The 20,490-nt window shown below is 42.1% G+C and overlaps 1 protein-coding gene across 2 annotated transcripts in view; it reads left to right on the top strand.

Moving 5' to 3' along the window:
• PPHLN1 (periphilin 1) overlaps nucleotides 1-13,802 on the top strand; it is a 112,001-nt gene extending 98,199 nt beyond the window's left edge. For both annotated transcript variants that reach the window (XM_040410835.1, XM_040410843.1), the window contains exon 10: nucleotides 13,151-13,802. In XM_040410835.1, the coding sequence (XP_040266769.1) occupies nucleotides 13,151-13,336 (186 nt within the window). In that variant the 3' untranslated portion in view covers nucleotides 13,337-13,802. The remainder of the gene's footprint in view (nucleotides 1-13,150) is intronic.
• Nucleotides 13,803-20,490: the final 6,688 nt, after the last annotated feature.

The raw sequence follows: 20,490 nt of genomic DNA, 5'->3' as shown, positions 1-20,490 counted from the left end.
AAGTCCAGTGTGTTTCTTAGGGGTGTCATGTCCATGTGAAGATGGATTCCTTTGCTGTCATACTGATACAGATGATTGATTCCTCTCTAGTTTCTCTCAGCATTCTTGCTGTCTCTTCATGTGAATGTTCTCTCGTATTGTCACCTGGGACAGTCATGCTAATGGTTTTATTCATGATAGGGGAGATGCACAGGGGTGGATTGGCCATAGACCCTACAGGGAAATTTCCCGGTGGGGGCTGCCTGAGCCTTCCTCACGGTGGGCCAGTGGAAGTTTTTGGGGATGTATTTTGTGATGGACTGTGGTATTTGGCTCTGTTGGGGTGGTATAATGTGCCACCATATGGAATTGCTGGCCTTGCCTTCCATCAATTTGGACCCAACTACAAAGCAGGGCCACTTTTAGTATTTTCCCCCTGATGCATTCCCTATGTTTAGCAAATAGCCATCCATATGACTTGAAGTAAATGGCACTGTTTCATTCCAAAAAGTTGTGCGCACCTTCTCAGGCATACTAAAAACCACTGACACAGTCCCATCTCATGGACTATTAATACAGTGCATGAATAGTTCCTGCACAATAAAGATTTATCTATTAGGGTCTTTTGCAAGCGATCATTTAGAAGAGATGTTACCGTATATTGTATAGGAACCCATAGAAAATGAGGTTGATATCCTTGGGAGAAGTTTCAAAACTAACCTAAGAAAGGTATGGAGCCAGCGGCTGTTCTGTCCAGGACCACCGAAAATGAAAGATGCAATCTAATTGGTTGCCATGGTCTACTGCTCTGTTTCCTTTGACTAGTTTTTATAATTCTCCCCATTCTACTTCATCTTTAAATAAACCTTGCTTCCTCTGCTTATGTTGCCTAAATTCTAACATAATATACAATTTTGCAGGCATCCTAAACCTATTTTGTTACTTTTATTTTTTTTCATTGTCACCTCTGTGTGATATTATATCTTCACTTCTCTTTATCCCTTTTGCTCTTCTCACCATTTCTCCTTTCAGTGAACAGATGTAACCAGGGCCATCATATTATGGAAAAAAAAGTGATGGGGTATGTCATCTTTGTTCCATCAGCTGTATAGACAGATATATATCCAGATTGATGGCTGTGTTCCTGGTTCCTTATACTGTACCTCATATAGAGCTCCATGTGTGCCCCATGTGTAAAAACCAAATACCCACCAAAATTGTTACTGTGCCACCACACTGCACATACAGGTGAAACTCGAAAAATTTGAATATCGTGCAAAAGTCCATTTATTTCAGTAATGCAACTTAAAAAGAATTGCATTAATGCAGCTTAAAATTAGAATTTTGTGAAAAGGTTCAATATTCTAGGCTCAAAGTGTCACACTCTAGTCAGCTAATTAATCCATACCCCCTGAGCAAAGGGTACCTCAAAATTGTGACTTTGGGGTTTCATAAGCTGTGAGCCATAATCATCCAAATTATAACAAATAAAGGCTTGAAATATCTCGCTTTGCATGTAATGAGTCTATCTCATATGTTAGTTTCACCTTTTAAGTTGCATTACTGAAATAAATGAACTTTGCACAATATTCTAAACGTTTCACCTGTATATCCAATGGTGGAGTTTGCAGTAGATGAACTGGCTCTACCATCCAGTGCCACTAATTGCTGAGCAAAATGAGAGACATACCTGTATATCACCACCAAAAATACCCCTTATGCTCCTATTGCACCAGAGAATGATAGGGATAAGATACACACCACATACCATATAGGGATAGGATGGCAAGCCACTGCTCAAAATTAGTAACAGTTTACCCGCATTCAGAGAAACACTGCATTGTCATTCTTACTATAATCAGTTCAGATCCCGCCTGGTCCTCGATCTGTCCAGGGTAAATATCCTCCAGTGCCCACAGAGTCACTTCAGATGGTGCTGCTTCTGCCAGTACTCTGAAGTCCACAGTGACTTCACTGACTTCAATAAGAGTGCTGGTGGTGGCCAAAACTTCCAATGCATATTGGAAACTTGGGTTCCCTTCCTCAGGGATATGTCAAACCCTTAGTTCTTATTCCACAAATAACCTTCAGAGAAGAGGTGGAAATTGGCATACTGCACCCAACTTGTATTCATTCATAATCTGTTCTTATCAATTCAGTCATTGCTCCATCTTTTTTGTTAAAAATAACAGTATTTGGCCCATATTATCATGCTTTTTCTTGAAGCTAAGAGAGGCCTCCTTTTTCAGTGTTTTCATAACTGAACACCTTTCCGCACCTGTTGCATACTCCAGCATCTAGCGCATTACTTTCATTCTACTTGCTTAACGAAATACACAACCCTTATATGTAAAAAAAAATTGTCGCTCTCCGTCATAGATACAAAATAGAAAGCGTTCCGTGGCTTTTGAGGAGAAGGGTCTAGGAAATGGTTTTCACTAGGAAGCAGTAAAGTAATGGTAGACTTGATCCATTTCCTGCCTGTGTCTCCCTAAGTTGTCAGATAAGAAGTGTTAACGGTAGCTCAGGTTTTCTGGTACTCTGAATAGCATAGTAGCAAATTGCATTATTTACAGTGCCTAATATATGGTTGTCATTGGGATTATTATAACAGACCAAGAAGGTATTTCAGATTTCACATACATTTCTTTGAAAGAGATTACTGGTCCACATGAAAACCACTGTGAAGAGTAGCTTTAAAGGGGTTGTCCCGTTTCAGGCCGAGATGTAAGCACTAGCCTAGGGAGGTGGAGTTATGGAAATGGCCGAGCGGCCGATGGCCCTCTTCTTCTGTAACTGCCATAGCAGTGAATGGAAGCTATGCAACCAGCAGTGCGCAACAAGCTACACTGTCTCCATAATCCTGTAAGTCTGGCCACTCAGGTCCGGTGCTTACTGGGAATTATTTCCGCTTGGCCATGAAAGGCCAAGATGGGACAACCCCTTTTATGATGGGCTTTCCATTTAAAGGGGTTTTCCAGTATTTAGAATAACACATCAATACCCCCTTGATCGACTGCCCATCTTGGAAATTTATGCCATATTGCTAGGATGGGGTCCCGCTCCCAGCTTCAGAACAGGGCTCCCAAACAGACTGTGAATGCTTGGGGACACTGTGGGAGTTCCAAAAGTAGTTGTGCGTACGTGGCTATTTTCGGAAGTCACTGCCAGAACTATACAGCCTTGTCCATTGTGTAGTTCTGACACAGAAGCTAAGCCAGAAATGCTATTCGGCATGGTGTCAGCCCAAGGATAAGCCATCAATGTAAAAGTACTGAAAAAAAAGTAAAAATAAAAAGGCAATGCACCCAAACAGCACAAAAAGAGAATTTTTCCAGAAAACATTTGCGTGCTCCTGGTCCTGTTAGCGATGTATAATCTCTGCATTGTTTTGTGGCGTGCTCATGCACGTGAGTCTGGATATTGAGCCGCTTAAGAAAAGAGAAAGACGCTGCCCCCTTAACTTCAAGAACCTCATTTACATATGGCATTCAGGGGAGTCAAACTTTTTTTTTTTTTCTGTGATTAGGTACATCAGAAAGCAAAGAGAAAACCGACTTTAGGTCTTATTCACACGTCAGTGTTTGGTCAGTGATTTCCATCAGTGATTGTGAGCCAAAACCAGAACTGGAGTCTCCACAGACATAAGGTATAGAGGAAAGATCTGCACCTGTTCTGTGTTTAGAAACGCACCTGGTTTTGGCTAAAAATCACTGATGGAAATCACTGACCAAACACTGACGTGTGAATGAGGCTTTAGAAACATGATGAGAACATCTGTAAGGTTATGCTGGTGTTCCCTTTAAGTGTCATCTCTTGAAAATTGCACTACTGAAAATCACATTGGAGGATATTGTTAATGCAGTCAGCTCCGTTTATGGAACATTTTTCCCACAGCAATTTTTTTCAGTGCAAAGCGTACAGCTACACAAAGCGGACTTTTCTCAGCAGAATTTTTGCTTCATGAAAACTTACCCTTTATGTATGATGCTACTGCAAAAGTCATGACTTATCGGTTGCAAAATCCTATGTGTTAAATGCAAATTAGCAAATTTTGCTGCAGATTTGCGACTGTATACTGTACTGTTCTGCAGATTTTTTGCTCACAATTTCACGCTGACAAAAAGCTGCGTGGGACATTTGCAATTCCTCTGGCATCTCTTATCAATTTCATATTGCCCAGCTTGCAGGATACCAAAGAATTTCTGCTAAACAGAGACCCTACTGTTATTTTACAGTTCCTTGTTGGAGAGAAAGCTCATCAACACACTTAAAATCTGACCATTCGATAAGAAAACACATTCTAATGAAGTCCATAGTACCTTGGATGCCAGTTTGTGTGTGGTCCAAAGCTTCCCTCCAGCAGATGTAAAGGATGAGGGTAATGTTACTTCATCCAAAGAACTATCTGTAATCGCTAATCCCAGTATTTGTAATACCTCGTTCCTGAAAATGTTTATAGGAAAGCCTTTGAGATGTTGCTGTTGAGCCATTAAGAGCAAGGCACCATTATCTCAGCTTTTGTTTTTGGATGTTCTCCTTAAAGGGTTTCTGTCACCAGATTTAACCCTATTAAGCTAGCTGACATTAGCGATGTGCTAATGACAGCTGAACCTAACTAGCCTATTCCTACTTTTATCTATGCCTCCGTTACGCCAGAAATCGAACTTTTATAATATGCTAATTAGCCTCTAGGAGCAGGGGGGGGGGGGGGGCGTTGTTCCTGCTCCTAGAGGCTCCGTTCTCCCACCTTTGTCGCGTTCCTCCAAGTCCTGATTGACAGGGCAAGGCAGCGATCACTTCTGTCTGCCAGCCCTGTGCTCTGGTGAAATCTCGCGCCATTCAGCGCAGGCGTGGGTAGGGAAAAACGCTCGCCGGCTGCCAGCTTCCTCCCGCTGTGGGAGTTCTGGTGTACCATCTTTCACTTCAAGGGGTCCTGTTCTGGAGATAGGTGCAGGCCCCACCTTTGGGACTTGTTCCTATCTGACATTGATGGCATATGTCCCACATGGGCCAACCCCTTTAATTTTGGCTCAGTGAAACAAAGTCTTGGTTTTTAGTTTGTCACTAGGTGACACTTGTAGGATTGTATGCACTCTACTATCATATGTTCTGTAGTGTTACATTGCATGCTGCTCTACAGGAGAAAAGGAAGACACATGTACACCATGTCTGTTCAGTGTATTTCCCTCCCTGCCATCTGTTAATAATTATTAAACATTCCTTTGGCGCTGATGTTGATCTTTGTGGGTTCCTTCTGAGGACAAAAATGTTTCAGTTTGAAAGGTTTAAAATATGAAAGGAGTTTGTGGGCGAGGGCCGCAATCTGTTATTTGCTGGTAAAGAGCAGATTTTACCGAAATGAAAAATTAGTGTCCCCTGACTCAAGCAAGCATGAACATAACATGACTCATATTCCTCTAGAAATATAGGAAGTTTAATTGCAGGGAAATGGGGCAGAACAACCATGCCGTCATGACGTGGGCCCCAGCTGCACCCAACTATAATCTGAAATGTTCCCATTGAGGGTCAGTGTCATGGAGATTAAATTAAGTGTGGCGGGGACAATTTCCTTTATGCATACACATGTCACTCCTTCCTTTGTAGTTAATGAGGGTAACAAGTGCTCTAAATTTAGTGTCAGGCCCACAAAAATGTAACAGAGTGTTGAAATGTTAATGATCAGGTGGTTTCACCTGCTCCAGACAAGTTGCCTGCAGACACTTTTTTCATGTGGTTGGAGATGGAGCTGATAAGAGGAAAATGCCTCTGGACTCATAAAGTGATACTTTCTCACTAGTTCATTTCCTTTGCCTCCAGCTGTATTCCGCACATGAGAGTCATGTAGGCTGTGTCCCAACTGTGTGATGTCTGCTATGTTCCATAATATTCTTCAGCTGTCCTGATGGAAACCTTTACGGACTTCTAGGTCCATGCATTTATATGGCATTAATATATTGATGGTAGGAGTAAGAGTCTTAAAGAGTAACTAAACTTTTAATTAACTTTTTGGAAAAATGTCCCTAATGCCATAATTACCTTTTGTAATATATTTTATTAATGCATTTTGAATTTTTAATATAGATATCCCACCAAAAGCGCACTTTTCCTTGTGCACTTAAAATCCACTTTTCTGTACACCGCTGGCTTCTCAGTGGTGTACGGAGTACAGGCCGTACAGTTTATGAATGGGGCCGCAGCACAGGGAGTACAAGCAGGAGCGCACATTGCTGCTCCTGCCTGTACCTGCTGGAGGTATACTAAATCCTGGCATAGCACATGGGTAGGGTACCCATGTGCTATGCCAGGATATGCTGAGCAGAGCGGGTCCTGCCTGTGCCTGCTTCGCTTAGCTAAAAGCTGGCATGCAGGACTCTTAGCTTAGTGAAGCAGGAGCAGGCAGGAGCTGGCTCTGCTCAGCTTATCCTGGCATAGCATATGGTTACAGGGTACCCATAGTACTATGCCAGCATTTAGTAAACATCTGGGGGAAGGGGGGCATGGGCAGGAGCAGCAATATGCACCCCTGCCCGTATTCCGTGCACTGCGGCCCCATTTCTAAACTGTACAGCCTGTACTATGTACAGAAAAGTGAATTTAAAGTGCACGAAGGGAAAAGTTTAGGTAAAAACTCTATTAAAAATCCATTATCCAGTATATTACAAAAAGTATTATTATGGCATTATTATATTATGGATATTTTTCCAAAAATTTAATTAAAAGCTTAGTTACCGTATTTTTCGCCCTATGAGACGCACCGGCCCATAAGACGCACCTAGGTTTTTGGGGAGGAAAATAAGAAGAAAAAAAAAATTTAACCAAAAGGTGTGCCTTTGGTAGGTTTGGAACTAATGGTGGTCTGTGGATGGCACTATTACTGGGGATCTGTGGATGACGCACTGTTATGGGGGGATCTGTGGATGACGCACTGTTATGGGGGGGATCTGTGGATGACGCACTGTTATGGGGGGGATCTGTGGATGACGCACTGTTATGGGGGGGATCTGTGGATGACGCACTGTTATGGGGGGGATCTGTGGATGACGCACTGTTATGGGGGGGATCTGTGGATGACGCACTGTTTTGGGGGGGATCTGTGGATGACGCACTGTTATGGGGGATCTGTGGATGACGCACTGTTATGGGGGATCTGTGGATGACGCACTGTTATGGGGGATCTGTGGATGACGCACTGTTATGGGGGATCTGTGGATGACGCACTGTTATGGGGATCTATGGATGACGCACTGATATGGGGGGATCTGTGCCATCCACAGACCCCCCAGCCCATAACAGTGGCATCCACAGAATGCCCACCCCTTAACTGTGCCATCCACAGATGTTCTCCTGCGATGTAAAAATGTCAGCATTCGCCCCATAAGATGCATTTTCCCCCCATTTGGGGGAGGGGGGGAGTGCGTCTTATGGGGCGAAAAATACGGTACTCTTCAAGCTTCATTTACACATCAGTGTTTGGTCAGTGACTTCCATCAGTGATTGTGAGCCAAAACCAGGTGCAGCACTAAACAAGAACTGATGCAGATCTTTCCCTTAGGGCTCATGCACATGCCCCCCGTGGCCGTAGTGTGGCGCGCATACAGCGGGTCCGCAATACACGGGCACCGACCGCGTGCATTCCGCATCAAGGATCGCGGACCCATTCACTTGAATGGATCCGCAATCATGAAGATGCGGAACGGAGGCATGGATCGGAACCCCATGGAAGCACTACAGAGTGCTTCCGTGGTGTTTCTGGCTGTGCCTCCGCACCGCAAAAAGTAGCGCATGCACTTTTTTGTGGTGCAGACCATCGGATGCAGATCGCGGACCCCATTCAAGTGAATGGGTCGGCGATCCGCGTGCGGCTGCCCCACAGTCTGTGCCCGCGCATTGCGGACCGCAATTTCCGGGCCGCAGCATTAGCCCTTATACCTTATGTCTGTGGAGGCTCCAATCCTTGTTTTGGCTCAGATTCACTGATGGAAATCACTGACCTAAAACACTGACGTGTGATTGAGGCTTTAGGCAGGTTTTTTGTTGCTGGTTTTGAAGCCAAACCTGGAACAGATCACGTATAGAGGACATGTATAAAGTTAAGACTGAGGGGGGGAAGCATCATGAGGGGAATTTTTGAAGTCAGTTACACTTGAGTCTGCTTTGCTATTATTATCAAAATTAGTTGAGGCATCTTGAAATATATTTTCATTACTGAATTGAGTGGTGTAGAAGCACAAGAAGCCACTAATTTTTGAACAAGTAAGCCCAAAAAGTTGCAAAGGCCCTATTTAGTGGCTTTTTGAAGCCATATTTCTGGAGTGCAGGGCTTCATAAATCCCTCACCAAGTCCTCTCTTTTTCAATCCATTCCTAGCTCTGGCTTTAAAATAGCATCCAAAAGCTGGAACATGGAAACCCAACGTTAAAGTCTTTATCATCCCGTTAATTATTTATATTTTTGCATTTACTAAGGTTACATAGGCTGAAGCTGCTCTCTTTAGCTAGGGAAGAAACCTGTTGACCTCATGGAAATGTAGTTTCATTGTTTAGAAACAGACCTGTGATTCTTGGTGTCCCACAGAGTTCTGTTGACTTGGTGTTGTAAAATGCAATCAGCTTTGTGTACTTTATAGAGTTTCAGCACATACCATGTGAGTGTCACATACTGAGCAAAAGATAGAGCTCCTGCTTCCAGGAACAATGCACAGGACAGGACTTTTCGACAGAAAAGTGACTAAGGCTACTTTCACACTGGCGTTTTGGCTTTCCGTTTGTGAGATCCGTTCAGGGCTCTCACAAGCGGTCCAAAACGGATCAGTTTTGCCCTAATGCACTCTGAATGGAAAAGGATCCGCTAAGAATGCATAATTTTGGTGTCCGTCTGATGAAACTGAGCCAAATGGATCCATCCTGGCACACAATGTAAGTCAATGGGGACGGATCTGTTTTCTATGACACAATCTGGCACAATAGAAAATGGATCTGTCCTCCATTGACTTTCAATGGTGTTCAAGACGGATCCGTCATGGCTATGTTACAGATAATACAACCTGATCCGTTCTGAACGGATGCAGAGGGTTGTATTATCTGAACGGATGACGGATCCGCACAAAACATGAGTGTGAAAGTAGATTAAAAAGCATCTGAAGCCACTTGCAAATGCTAATTATACACAAAAAAATGAGACTAATGACACAAAAATATGTCGTTTCATCCAGAATCCTTTCAAGATATTATGCCATGGCCTGTCAGCTAGATGTACAGGACAACTGGTGACTATTTCACATAACAGGAAGTCACAAAATATATAAAAACTGAAAAATAAAAATGAACATAGAGGCACTTCATGGAACATAATTTGTTAGATCCTAAGAAGTGGCTATGTCAACCTGGGATGCTCGTGCGTAAAATATAAAGATGCTGCTTCCTAGATTCCATGTTTGGTGACCAGAGTCCCATTTGGAGAAAGTGAAAATTCGATATGACTGGCATTTCTTCAAGTAGTAGTGGTTTGTGATGAAGACATGCCAGTGGATTTTTTTACAGAAAGTACTTTACATCAACATAGAAGAGGATTCTTTTCGGTAAGAGCAGTGAGACTATGGAACTCTCTGCCTGAGGAGGTGGTGATGGGGAGTACAATAAAGGAATTCAAGAGGGGCCTGGATGTATTTCTGGAGTGTAATAATATTACAGGCTATAGCTACTAGAGAGGGGTCGTTGATCCAGGGAGATATTCTGATTGGAGTCGGGAAGGATTTTTTTCTCCTAAAATGAGGAAAATTGGCTTCTACCTCAGTTTTTTTTGCCTTCCTCTGGATCAACTTGCAGGATAACAGCCTGAACTGGATGGACAAATGTCTGTTTTCAGCCTTACAAACTGTTACTGTATTACTTTGTGTTTCAGCACTGAAGCAGTTCCTTCTTCATAATACTATAGTGCTTAAAGGGAACCTTTCACCTACAAAACGCACATTAATCCGCCAGCATCACCTTACAGATGATTTCATCTTATTTTTAAAGTTGGTTTTCTCATTGCTGTCTGATGAGCCTAATCGCCAAAATTCCCCCACAAGCTATATGTAAATGCAGATCTTGAAGTCAAGGGGGCAGTGTCTCTCTCACTTGAAGGTAAGTTCGCCAGCATTTGATCCATGGCCCTGGTTTTCTTAGGCTACTTTCACACTTGCGTTGTTCTTTTCCGGCATAGAGTTCCGTCACAGGGGCTCTATACCGGAAAAGAACTGATCAGGTATGTCCCCATGCATTCTGAATGGAGAGTAATCCGTTCAGTTTGCATCAGTATGTCTTCAGTTCAGTCGTTTTGACTGATCAGGCAAAAGAGAAAACCGTAGCATGCTACGGTTTTATCTCCGGCTAAAAAAACTGAAGACTTGCCTGAATGCCGGATCAGGCATTTTTTCCCATAGGAATGTATTAGTGCCGGATCCGGCATTCAGAATACCGGAATGCCGGATCCGTCCTTCCGGTATGCGCATGCGCAGACTGAAAAAAAGGTGAAAAAATAAATGCCGGATCCGTTTTTGCCGGATGACACCGGAAAGACGGATCCGGCATTTCAAAGCATTTTTTCGACTGATCAGGCATTTTTAAGACTGATCAGGATCCTGATCAGTCTTACTAATGCCATCAGTTAGCATACATTTTGCCTGATCCGGCAGGCAGTTCCGGCGACGGAACTGCTTGCCGGATCTCTCTGCCGCAAGTGTGAAAGTAGCCTTAGTCACGTATCAGATTCCAGCCTGAAATCTTGAGCTGCCGCCATGTCATCATCATAGATCCGAAGTAGATTCATTCATATACCTCGATTTTAATGCCGTTTCCGTACAGCATTAAAATGTATTGGCTCCGCGGAGCTAAAGTTCATCTTGCCCGAAGTCGTGTGAGACTTTGGTGAATTCCTACTTTATTCCTATCTGCATCTTTAAAAACAAATTTAAAATAGCAATCCGGAGTGGATTTTGGCACTGGCCGGTACCTTGGTACCGAAGCCCACTTCGGATTCCTATTTTAAACAGTTTTTAAATACGCAGAAAGGATTACCGTAGTAATTCACCAAAGTCGGACGCAACTTTGGGTGAGACAAACATTGTCTCTACGGACCCAATACATTTTAATGCTGTACAGAAACACCATTAAAATCGAGGTATTTGAACAAATTGTTTTCAGCTGCTCAGTGCGGGAATGATGATGACATGGTGCATGTGCGACATTTCAGGCTAGAATCTGACATGACTAAGAAAACCAGGGCCATCAATCAAATGTTAAGGGACAGAAAGGAGGCGCGGCATTCTTGACTTCAAGACCTTCATTTATATATGGCCATAAAAGTAAATGGTGGATCGATCCTATCTTTCATTCTAATCCTGCCTGTGATAACTGCTGAAAAGTGATCTGAACAGACCAACAAGTGGCGCCTATTATTAGGCTTAATGGGCAGTGCGAAAACTGCAGGATTTTACAATATTTTTCAATATAGAGATCGACACGGAAAATGAAAAATAACATCAACATTTTTTTTTTTATGTGTTTGGCATAAAAATGCGATTTAAACAATAGGTCATTTTCTTCTGACATGTTCCCTTTAAATCTAGTGTTATTTTTCCAAAAATATGGGGTGGCACATAGATATATTGTTGCTGTGTATTCCTTTGGTGCCTCGTTTTGAGGAGTAATTAATTGATAGGAAAGGATTATCTTACCATTATATAGATTCTGAATATAATTAATAATGCTTTCTGCTGTGTAGGAAGGTATAATTTTACACTGAGAATTGTAAGGCTGTTGGTTCATACAGAGCTATGTGACCTTAAAAAGCTTTCACTCTGCAATGACTTCAGCAAGAAATATTCTTTTGTCATGTCTGTGTGTTTTACATTAGCATTGAGCAATAGTCCTGGCTATGTCTGGAGCTATCGGAATATCAGGTCTTTATATCTGATCTTGAACATGTCATGTTGTTTCATGAGTTCTCTAATATCCCAGCATTGTACACCACTTATTCTGAATTTATTACATTATGAAGTGTGTTGACCTCTAACAATCCAGTCCATCGTTTAGAAGGACCTGTCACCTCTCCTGACGTGTGTTTTAGTAACTATTTGCAATCCTCATGTAATAACAGTTATGGAGTACTTTTATGTACAACTCTGTGTTGTGACATTCACCTATTATTCCTACTAGAAGTTTATGAATGAATTGCTAGGAGTCTGCAATTAATGGGTGTTGTCACTTGGGGTTGTGTCCCTGCAGATCCTGACCCAGTCCAGTCAGTGCTGCCATTGGTAGACTATGCAGGGACATAACCCCAACTGGCAACATCAAGTTGGACATATTCCACCTTTAATGTAGGCTGCTGGCAATTCACCCACAAACATCTAGTAGGAATTATAGAGGAATGGAACAACAGAGAATTATATGAAAAGGAATTTCTTTCCCATTTTTCAATACCAGACATGGTAAATTAATTTGTGCCATTAAAAAATACAACTTGTCCCGGTAAAAAATAAGCCTCAAAAGGGTATGTTAACTTAAAACTAAAGAAGTTATGGCTCTTGGAATGTAGGGGGTAAAAAACGGGCTTCATCTTTAAGAGGTTAAAAAGAAACTGTTCATGTATTGAACGCTTCCTTTCCGACGATCGCCTGCAGAATCCGTCTGTGTAATACAGCCCTTACTGTCCATGACAGACTTGGACATTCTTTTCTCAGGTTTTTACTGCATGGTTTTCTGGTTCTCCTCCATAGCTGATTTTCTTGTATCCATTTATCCTGTGTACCATATACTGTATATACAGATCATATGATTGGACCTGATCATAGGTTTAATGACCCAAACGTACAGCATCATAAATCCATATTATGCTGTGAGCTCAGGTCATTAAACATACTCTCAGTATGATACATACAGTATGTCTGGAATCTGGAAGATTTCTTCATCAAAACCTGTAAAATGTGTGATTTGTTTAGAACATACACAGTTCCTGTTCTGCTACACAAATGCATTGCTACATTCTCCGCAGATTATTTGGTGCCTGTTGCTACTATATACCATGCCCACCCACCTGTGCTGCCTGTACCAGAGATGTAGGTGTTACATGTTAATACGTGTGAATCATCTACATGTTTCCTGACTCTTACCTTTTCTTTGCAAAGGTCTATAGGCAGGACTGTGAGACGTTTGGCATGGTTGTAAAGATGCTCATAGACAAGGATCCTTCCCTTGAGAAGCAAATCCAGTTTGCTTTACGGCAGAATTTAAGCGAGATAGGAGAGAGATGTATTGAAGAGTTGAAGTTGTACATTGCAGAATACGATACTGCACATCAAGACCTGGCATAGCATTTGAACTGGAATCTCAAATATTGACACTCGGACTGTATCTTTAGCAATTGTATTTTAAAATATCACCATTGGTAATGACTAAATATTGTTTTATTCACTAATACAGACTGTTAATTTCCCATTAAGTCACATAGTCTGACTAGTTCTATGTAAATAATACATTGGTCAGTTGCATTTGAGTGTTTTAGACATAGTTTATTTTTTACTTGTTTTACTGACGTTTTTTTATTGTGCTAAATGCTTTGTTTCCAGTAAACTTACTTTGTTCTTCAAGCGTCTCACTGGTTCATTTTTCAACCACATGAAATCTGTTATAAATGTCTATGGGGTCTCTATTTCTGAATATGTATATAATTTATTTTGTTTCATGCAGAAGAAGAGTCTTGTGATTCTTAAATCAATCTGATATTGTATATTTTAAAACTATGTCCAAAATAGAGAAATAAATTTCATATGGACCCCATGTTCTTGGTCTTTCCTTGGTCATTTCATGTGATATGTGAAATAGCTGTGGTACAAAGCAGTTATAAATTGTGTGTTTGTTTTTTATCTAAAAGGAAATAAAAGGCACCAGTAGGCACTCCATAGTGTGAAATCCAAGAGTAAACAATTCGATATGTACCAAAAATTTGTTCACCGTCACTGCTTTTGCATGAATCGGGCACAACACTGGTATTAGCATGGTAGATCTCTAGTCGTTGAGATCACTTGTTTTTCTGTTGCTGTATTCTCCTGCTCAGTATCTACAGCAGTAACCAAAGAAAGGATCAGGCGATGGGTATAAAAGACAACATCGGGTGTCTGATGAAGAAGACGGACCACGTTTGAAAATGCGTTCACATTTTACCCCCAATTTGCTTTTTAAATAAATTTAGTGCGTTTTTTACAGCAGTTACGATCCTTTTTTTATACCTATCACCTAATATTTCATTTTTTTTTTACTTGAAAATATATCCAGCATATATAAAGTATTTAAATGTGTGCATTTGTCACCATATCACTGTATTTCAGGGTCTTTACAGCAATCCTTATAGAATCACATGGCATTTGTAAGTGGTAGTTTTATATAGCCGAGAAATTAAATTTTCGCCTTCAATTTTAGACAGAACGGTGGATCATCCATAGGAACGCTCGTTAGCGATTATCTGGGGGTGTAAAAGTGCTGCCAATAACCCTATGGACAAGCAAATTGAATGATGCTGGGTAATCGCGTCATTCATGCGGTCACAAAAAAGGTTTGCCGTCAGCAGATCGTGCTGTGTAAACAGCATCTGCTGCCGACAAACAACTAGTCAGTACTGGGACAGGGACAAGCAATGGCATTAGTGATCGTTCCTCCCCATACTGTGGAGGAGATTGCTGCATGCAGATGCAGCGGTCTCCTTCACTGATATTAACATAACCAACTGAGCATGTGGCGGAACATACACTACCCCAGAGGTTTTTGTGTTTTCGTTCTGCGCTCCCTGCTTTGCAGATCTGCAAAAAAAAGGGGGTCAGCAACTCCCAGTGCGCAGGTGCACGCTGCCATGGCAAAGACCTAGAGGAAAAAAAGAGACAATGCAGCAGCACCCTGCAAACCAGATAAAGTACAACAATGCCAAAGATTATAGTGCTAATTCTACGCTTATTTATAAAGTGAGATGCTTGGCCAATGCATTTTGTACAAAACCATCTGAGCCAGTCTGCCGTACGTCAAGTCGATCTCTGTTAGACGGGTCCTAACACTAAATACTACCTGTTATGCACCATAATGGCCGCCATAAAGTTCAGGGAGTGTTGGATCCACATGCATGTTGGATCCACTTTGCTTTTTACCATTTTTGGTGCCATAATGGCCCACCAGTTTCAGTATAAAGCTGTAGCCTGCTCTCACTACATTCATTGGAAGCTGTCTGGCACAAGGAAAGGTATAGAGTGGGCTCGGCATGCATGTTGGTACCTGCATCCCTTGTAATGGAGGCCATTATGGCACCAAAAATGGTAAAAAGCAGAGTGGATCCAACACTCCCTGAAATTTATGGCGCATAACAGGTAGTATTTAGTGTTAGGACCCGTCTAACAGAGTTCGCCTTGACGTACGGCAGACGGGCTCAGATGGTTTTGTACAAAATGCATTGGCCAAGCATCTCACTTTATAAATAAGCGTAGCATTAGCACTATAATTTTTGGCATTATTGTACTTTATCTGATTTGCAGAGTGCTGCTGCATTGTCTCTTTTTTTCCTCTATGTTTTTAGCCATGGCAGCGTGCACCTGCGCACTGGGAGGTGCTGACTAACCCCCTTTTTATGCAGATTTACAATGCTGGAGATGTGGCACTCCGCATAGGTAGATTTTAATTAGTTTCAGTATAAAGCTGTAGCCTGCTCTCACTACATTCATTGGAAGCTGTCTGGCACAAGGAAAGGTATAGTGTGGGCTCGGCATGCATGTTGGTACCTGCATCCCTTGAAATGGAGGCCATTATGGCACCACAAATTGTAAAAAGCAGAGTGGATCCAGCATGCATGTGGATCCAACACTCCCTGAACTTTATGGCGGCCATTATGGCGCATAACAGGTAGTATTTAGTGTTAGGACCCGTCTAACAGAGATCGTCTTGACGTACGGCAGACGGGCTAAGATGGTTTTGTACAAAATGCATTGGCCAAGCATCTCACTTTATAAATAAGCGTAGAATTAGCACTATAATTTTTGCCATTATTGTAGTTTATCTGATTTGCAGGGTGCTGCTGCACTGTCTCTTTTTTTCCCCTGCTTTCCAGAGCCATAACCTTTATTTTTTAGTTCACATAGCCGTATAAAGGCTTGTTTTTTGCGGGACAAGCTGTACTTTCTGGGGAAAGGGGGTGATTTAAATTTTTATATTAGTTTTTTAACTTTTTTTATTTTTACTTTTTTTTCTACAGTTCCTATAGGGAACAATAACAAGCAATCATTAGATTTCTATGCTCATGGACTCCAATGCATTACCATTGGAGTCTATGATGATTATACTATGTTCCTTTGGAGCCCTGCTACAGGTAGGGACTCCATCGAAAAACACTATGCAGCAGCCTCCTGTCATTCTCTATGACAGGGCTCCGGCTCCTCCGACCGCCATACGGGGGAGCTTGAGCATAGCCGGAAGCGCACGCTTCTGGTAATACAAAAGTATTGGTAAGGTTTGACCACTGCATCTGAGAGGTTTAATGTCTGCAATCAGCATTACCGCCAGTGGCGGACATTAGTCATGGGTGTTTGCTGTATGAAACAGCAGGCACCCGGAGCGGGCGAGATCTTTAAAGAACAGACATTAGTATTACGTCATGTCGAGAAGGGGTTAAATCTGTGTGTTACAATACAAGTTCCTATAGGTTACCAAGACAAAGTGCACAATATATTGTGTCATTTATCTAATCGCACTTTACATTGTCCACTGCCTGGCCTTGTCAATCGAAGCAGTAAGGGAGGGGCTGGCCACAGAAATGAGTGAAGCTTGGGTGCAACAATAGCAACGCTGATGCCCTCATTTCACCAAAGACCTACTTTACTTTGCATATTACTAAAAAGTATAACTTGGGAACGGAGACTCGTATCAACAAAAGAAAAACAGCTGTGTGTCTATGCAAACAGTTTGATAGGGAGCTCGCGGGTGACAGATTCCCTTGAAACAGGTCACCATTTTTGCCATTCTCTAAAGATGCATTCAGCAGTTGTGTTTTCAGCAGTGTGTTTTTAAGTTAGTGTTAAAATTCCTTCTGTATTCATATCTGCGTATTTAAAAACAATTTAAAATAGCAATCCGAAGTGGGCTTTGGTACCGAGGTACCACCCAGTACCAAAGCCCACCTAGGATTGCTATATAAAAAAAAATGTTTAAATACTCATACAGTAATAATTCACGGAAGTCTCACGCGACTTCGGGAAAGACAAACTTTAACTCCACGGAGCCAATACACTTTTATGCTCTACGGAAACAGCATTAAAATTTAAGTATTTGAACTAAATGAATTCAGATCTATGATCCAAAGGTCAATTTGCTCAAGCCTAACTATAACATTAGATGATGTGACTACTTCTTTAATGCCGCATTAACATAAGTGTATATAAAAAATTGCAGTTTTTTCACAGATGCCTCTCTGAAAAAAGATCCATTAAAAACGGTCTCCTTAACTTGTAAGGGTCAAAATGGCCGTCACACAATTATTCTTCACTGTCATGTGAATAAGGCTTAGGTGAGTTTTGCCTTTTAAATAGTATACCTTTCAACTTATTTTTAATGTCTTAAAGGGGTTCTGCACTTTGTTTTAACTGATGATTTATCCTCTGGATAGATCATCAGCATTTGATCGGTGCGGCTCCGACACCCGGGACCCCCGCCGATCAGCTGTTTGAGAAGGCAGCGGCGCTCCAGCAGCACCACGGCCTTCTCACTTTTTACCACTGGCCCACTGACGTCACGACTAGTATCAACTAGCGTGGGCGGGGCTAAACTCCATTCAAGTGAACAGAGCTTAGCCCCGCCCACACTAGTTGATACTAGTCATGACGTCACTCGGCCAGCGGTAAACAGTGAGAAGGCCGTGGCGCTACTGGAGCGCCACTGCCCTCTCAAACAGCTGATCAGCGGGGGTCCCGGGTGTCGGACCCCCGCCGATCAGAAGCTGATGATCTAGAGGATAGATCATCAGTTAAACCAAAGTGCAGAACCCCTTTAAATCTCAGCTCATGGTGTGATGTTAATTTCAATTCAAGTGATGCACCAATAAAAAGTTACTCTTCTATAATATAACTAATGCCCAACTGCCTTCCAGAGAGCAGGATGCACATTTCACCAGGCTATGGAAAAAGTGAAATGTAACCTATATATTTTTTCCTTCATTATTGTCTTTAAATTTCATAAGGAAATTAAATTTAAAAATTTGGAGGACACTTTGCGAAAAGAAAACCAATGCTCATTTCTGAAATGTAGGAAAGTGACAGTAGAGAATATCCAGGCACTTTGATCAGTTCATTACTTTATGTCTTGGAACTCGTAGCAGGAAACAGATCTCCTATAAATGATGAATGTGTTTCTGGAATTTAAATACAAAATGTCTTTTATTTGCTTCCACGCTGTGTTTTTGGAGTTATTTAGAACAGGTTGTTTAAGGCTTTACTGGAGATTTGTTTTACCGGTTGCATTATAGACTGCTACGTTGGCAGTACCTTCCCCCAATTCACTTATTGATGATGATAAAGTAGATAAGCAGATTCAGTGATCTAAAAAGAGAAAAACAGAATATACAGTTAGGTCCATATATATTTGGACACTGACACAAATTTTGTTATTACCTGTTTACTAAAACATATTCAAGTTATAGTTATATAATGGATATAGACAAAGTCCAGACTTTTATTTGAGGGTATCCACATTAAAATTGGATAAGGGGTTTAGGAGATTCAGCTCCTTTACACGTGGCACCCTGTTTTTAAAGGGACCAAAAGTAATTGGCCAATTGACTCAAAGACTGTTTCATGGGCAGGTGTGGGCAATTCCTTCATTATTTCACTCAATTAAGCACATAAAAGGCCTGGAGTTGATTTGAGGTGTGGTGCTTGCATTTTGAAGATTTTGCTGAGAAGTAAACATGCTGTCAAAGGAGCTCTCCATGCAGGTGAAACAAGCCATCCATCATCTGCAAAAACAGAAAAAACCCATCCGAGAAATTGCTACACTATTAGGAGTGGCAAAATCTACAGTTTAATACAGCCTGAGAAAGTAAAGCACTGGTGACCTCAACAATGCAAAAAGACCTGGACGCCAATGGAAGACAACCGTGGTGGATGACCGCAGAATAATTACCATGGTGAAGAGAAACCCCTTCACAACAGCCAACCAAGTGAACAACACTCTCCAGGATACAGGCGTATCAATATCCAAATCTACCATAAAGAGAAGACTGCATGAAAGTAAATACAGAGGGTTCACTGCATGGTGCAAGCCACTCATAAGCCTCAAGAATAAGAAGGCTAGATTGGACTTCTTAAAAAACCAGCACACTTCTGGAAGAACATTCTTTGGACAGATGAAACCAAGATCAACCTCTACCAAAATGATGGAAAGAAAAAAGTATGGCGAAGGCATGGTACAGCTCATGATCCAAAGCATACCACATCATCTGTAAAACACGGCGGAGGCAGTGTGATGGCTTGGGCATGCATGGCTGCCAGTGGCACTGGGTCCCTAGTGTTCATTGATGATGTAGATCAAATGGTTGTGCAGGCAGTGTTAAGCTGAGAAACACAAAAAAAAAGTGCACCATAGGGTAATAACGTACGATTAAGATAAAGAATTGTCTCCAAAAAGGAGGATCACTTTGTAGAGTTGTGCTATACGTAGGCACAAGTCTAGTGTAGACTAGGGCTGCACGATAAATCGAAAAAATAATCGAATCGCGATAATCGGCAAATGCGATATGGCGATTTGGCCGACTCGAAAATGCCGCGATTATGTATGAAGGGGCCCCGCTCACATAACTGGCTTTGTGTGTAAAGTATTTTACTAGTGTGTGAAACAATCTCTCTCCTATTGATAACAGGTCCAGCCTCTGTACTCACTTTCACGATGAATGCACTGCAGCGAGCGGGCCGGCCGGCGAGTGACTGACGTCACTTAGTAGCGCTCCTGCTTCCTGAAGTGGGAGGAGCGTTACTAAGTGACGGCCAGCTCGCTCCCACTCGCTGTAGTGCATTCATAGTGACAGTGAGTACAGAGGCTGGCCATGTTATCAATAGGAGAGAGATTGTTTTACACACTAGTAAAATACTTTACACACAAAGCCAGTTATGTGCACAGTTTAGGACACATGAGGGGACACATAGGGCCATGAGGGGGACCAGCATAAGATGCTATATGTCTTATGCTGCCCCCCCATGGCCCTATGTGTCATAGCACACATCCCCTATAACAGCAACCTCCACAGATCCCCCATAACAGCGTCCTCACAGATCCCCCACATAACAGCGTCCTCCAGAGATCCACCCCATAACAGCGTCCTCCACAAATCCCACATAACAGCGTCCTCCACAGATCCCCCACATAACAGCGTCCTCCACAGATCCACCCCATAACAGCGTCCTCCACAGATCCACCCCATAACAGCGTCCTCCACAGATCCACCCCA

The sequence above is a fragment of the Bufo bufo genome, chromosome 1 (genome assembly GCF_905171765.1).
Source record: "Bufo bufo chromosome 1, aBufBuf1.1, whole genome shotgun sequence".
In the NCBI taxonomy this organism is placed as follows: Eukaryota; Metazoa; Chordata; class Amphibia; order Anura; family Bufonidae; genus Bufo; species Bufo bufo.
Note: the sequence above shows the minus strand (reverse complement) of the source record. Positions and strands in the feature narration are given on the sequence as shown.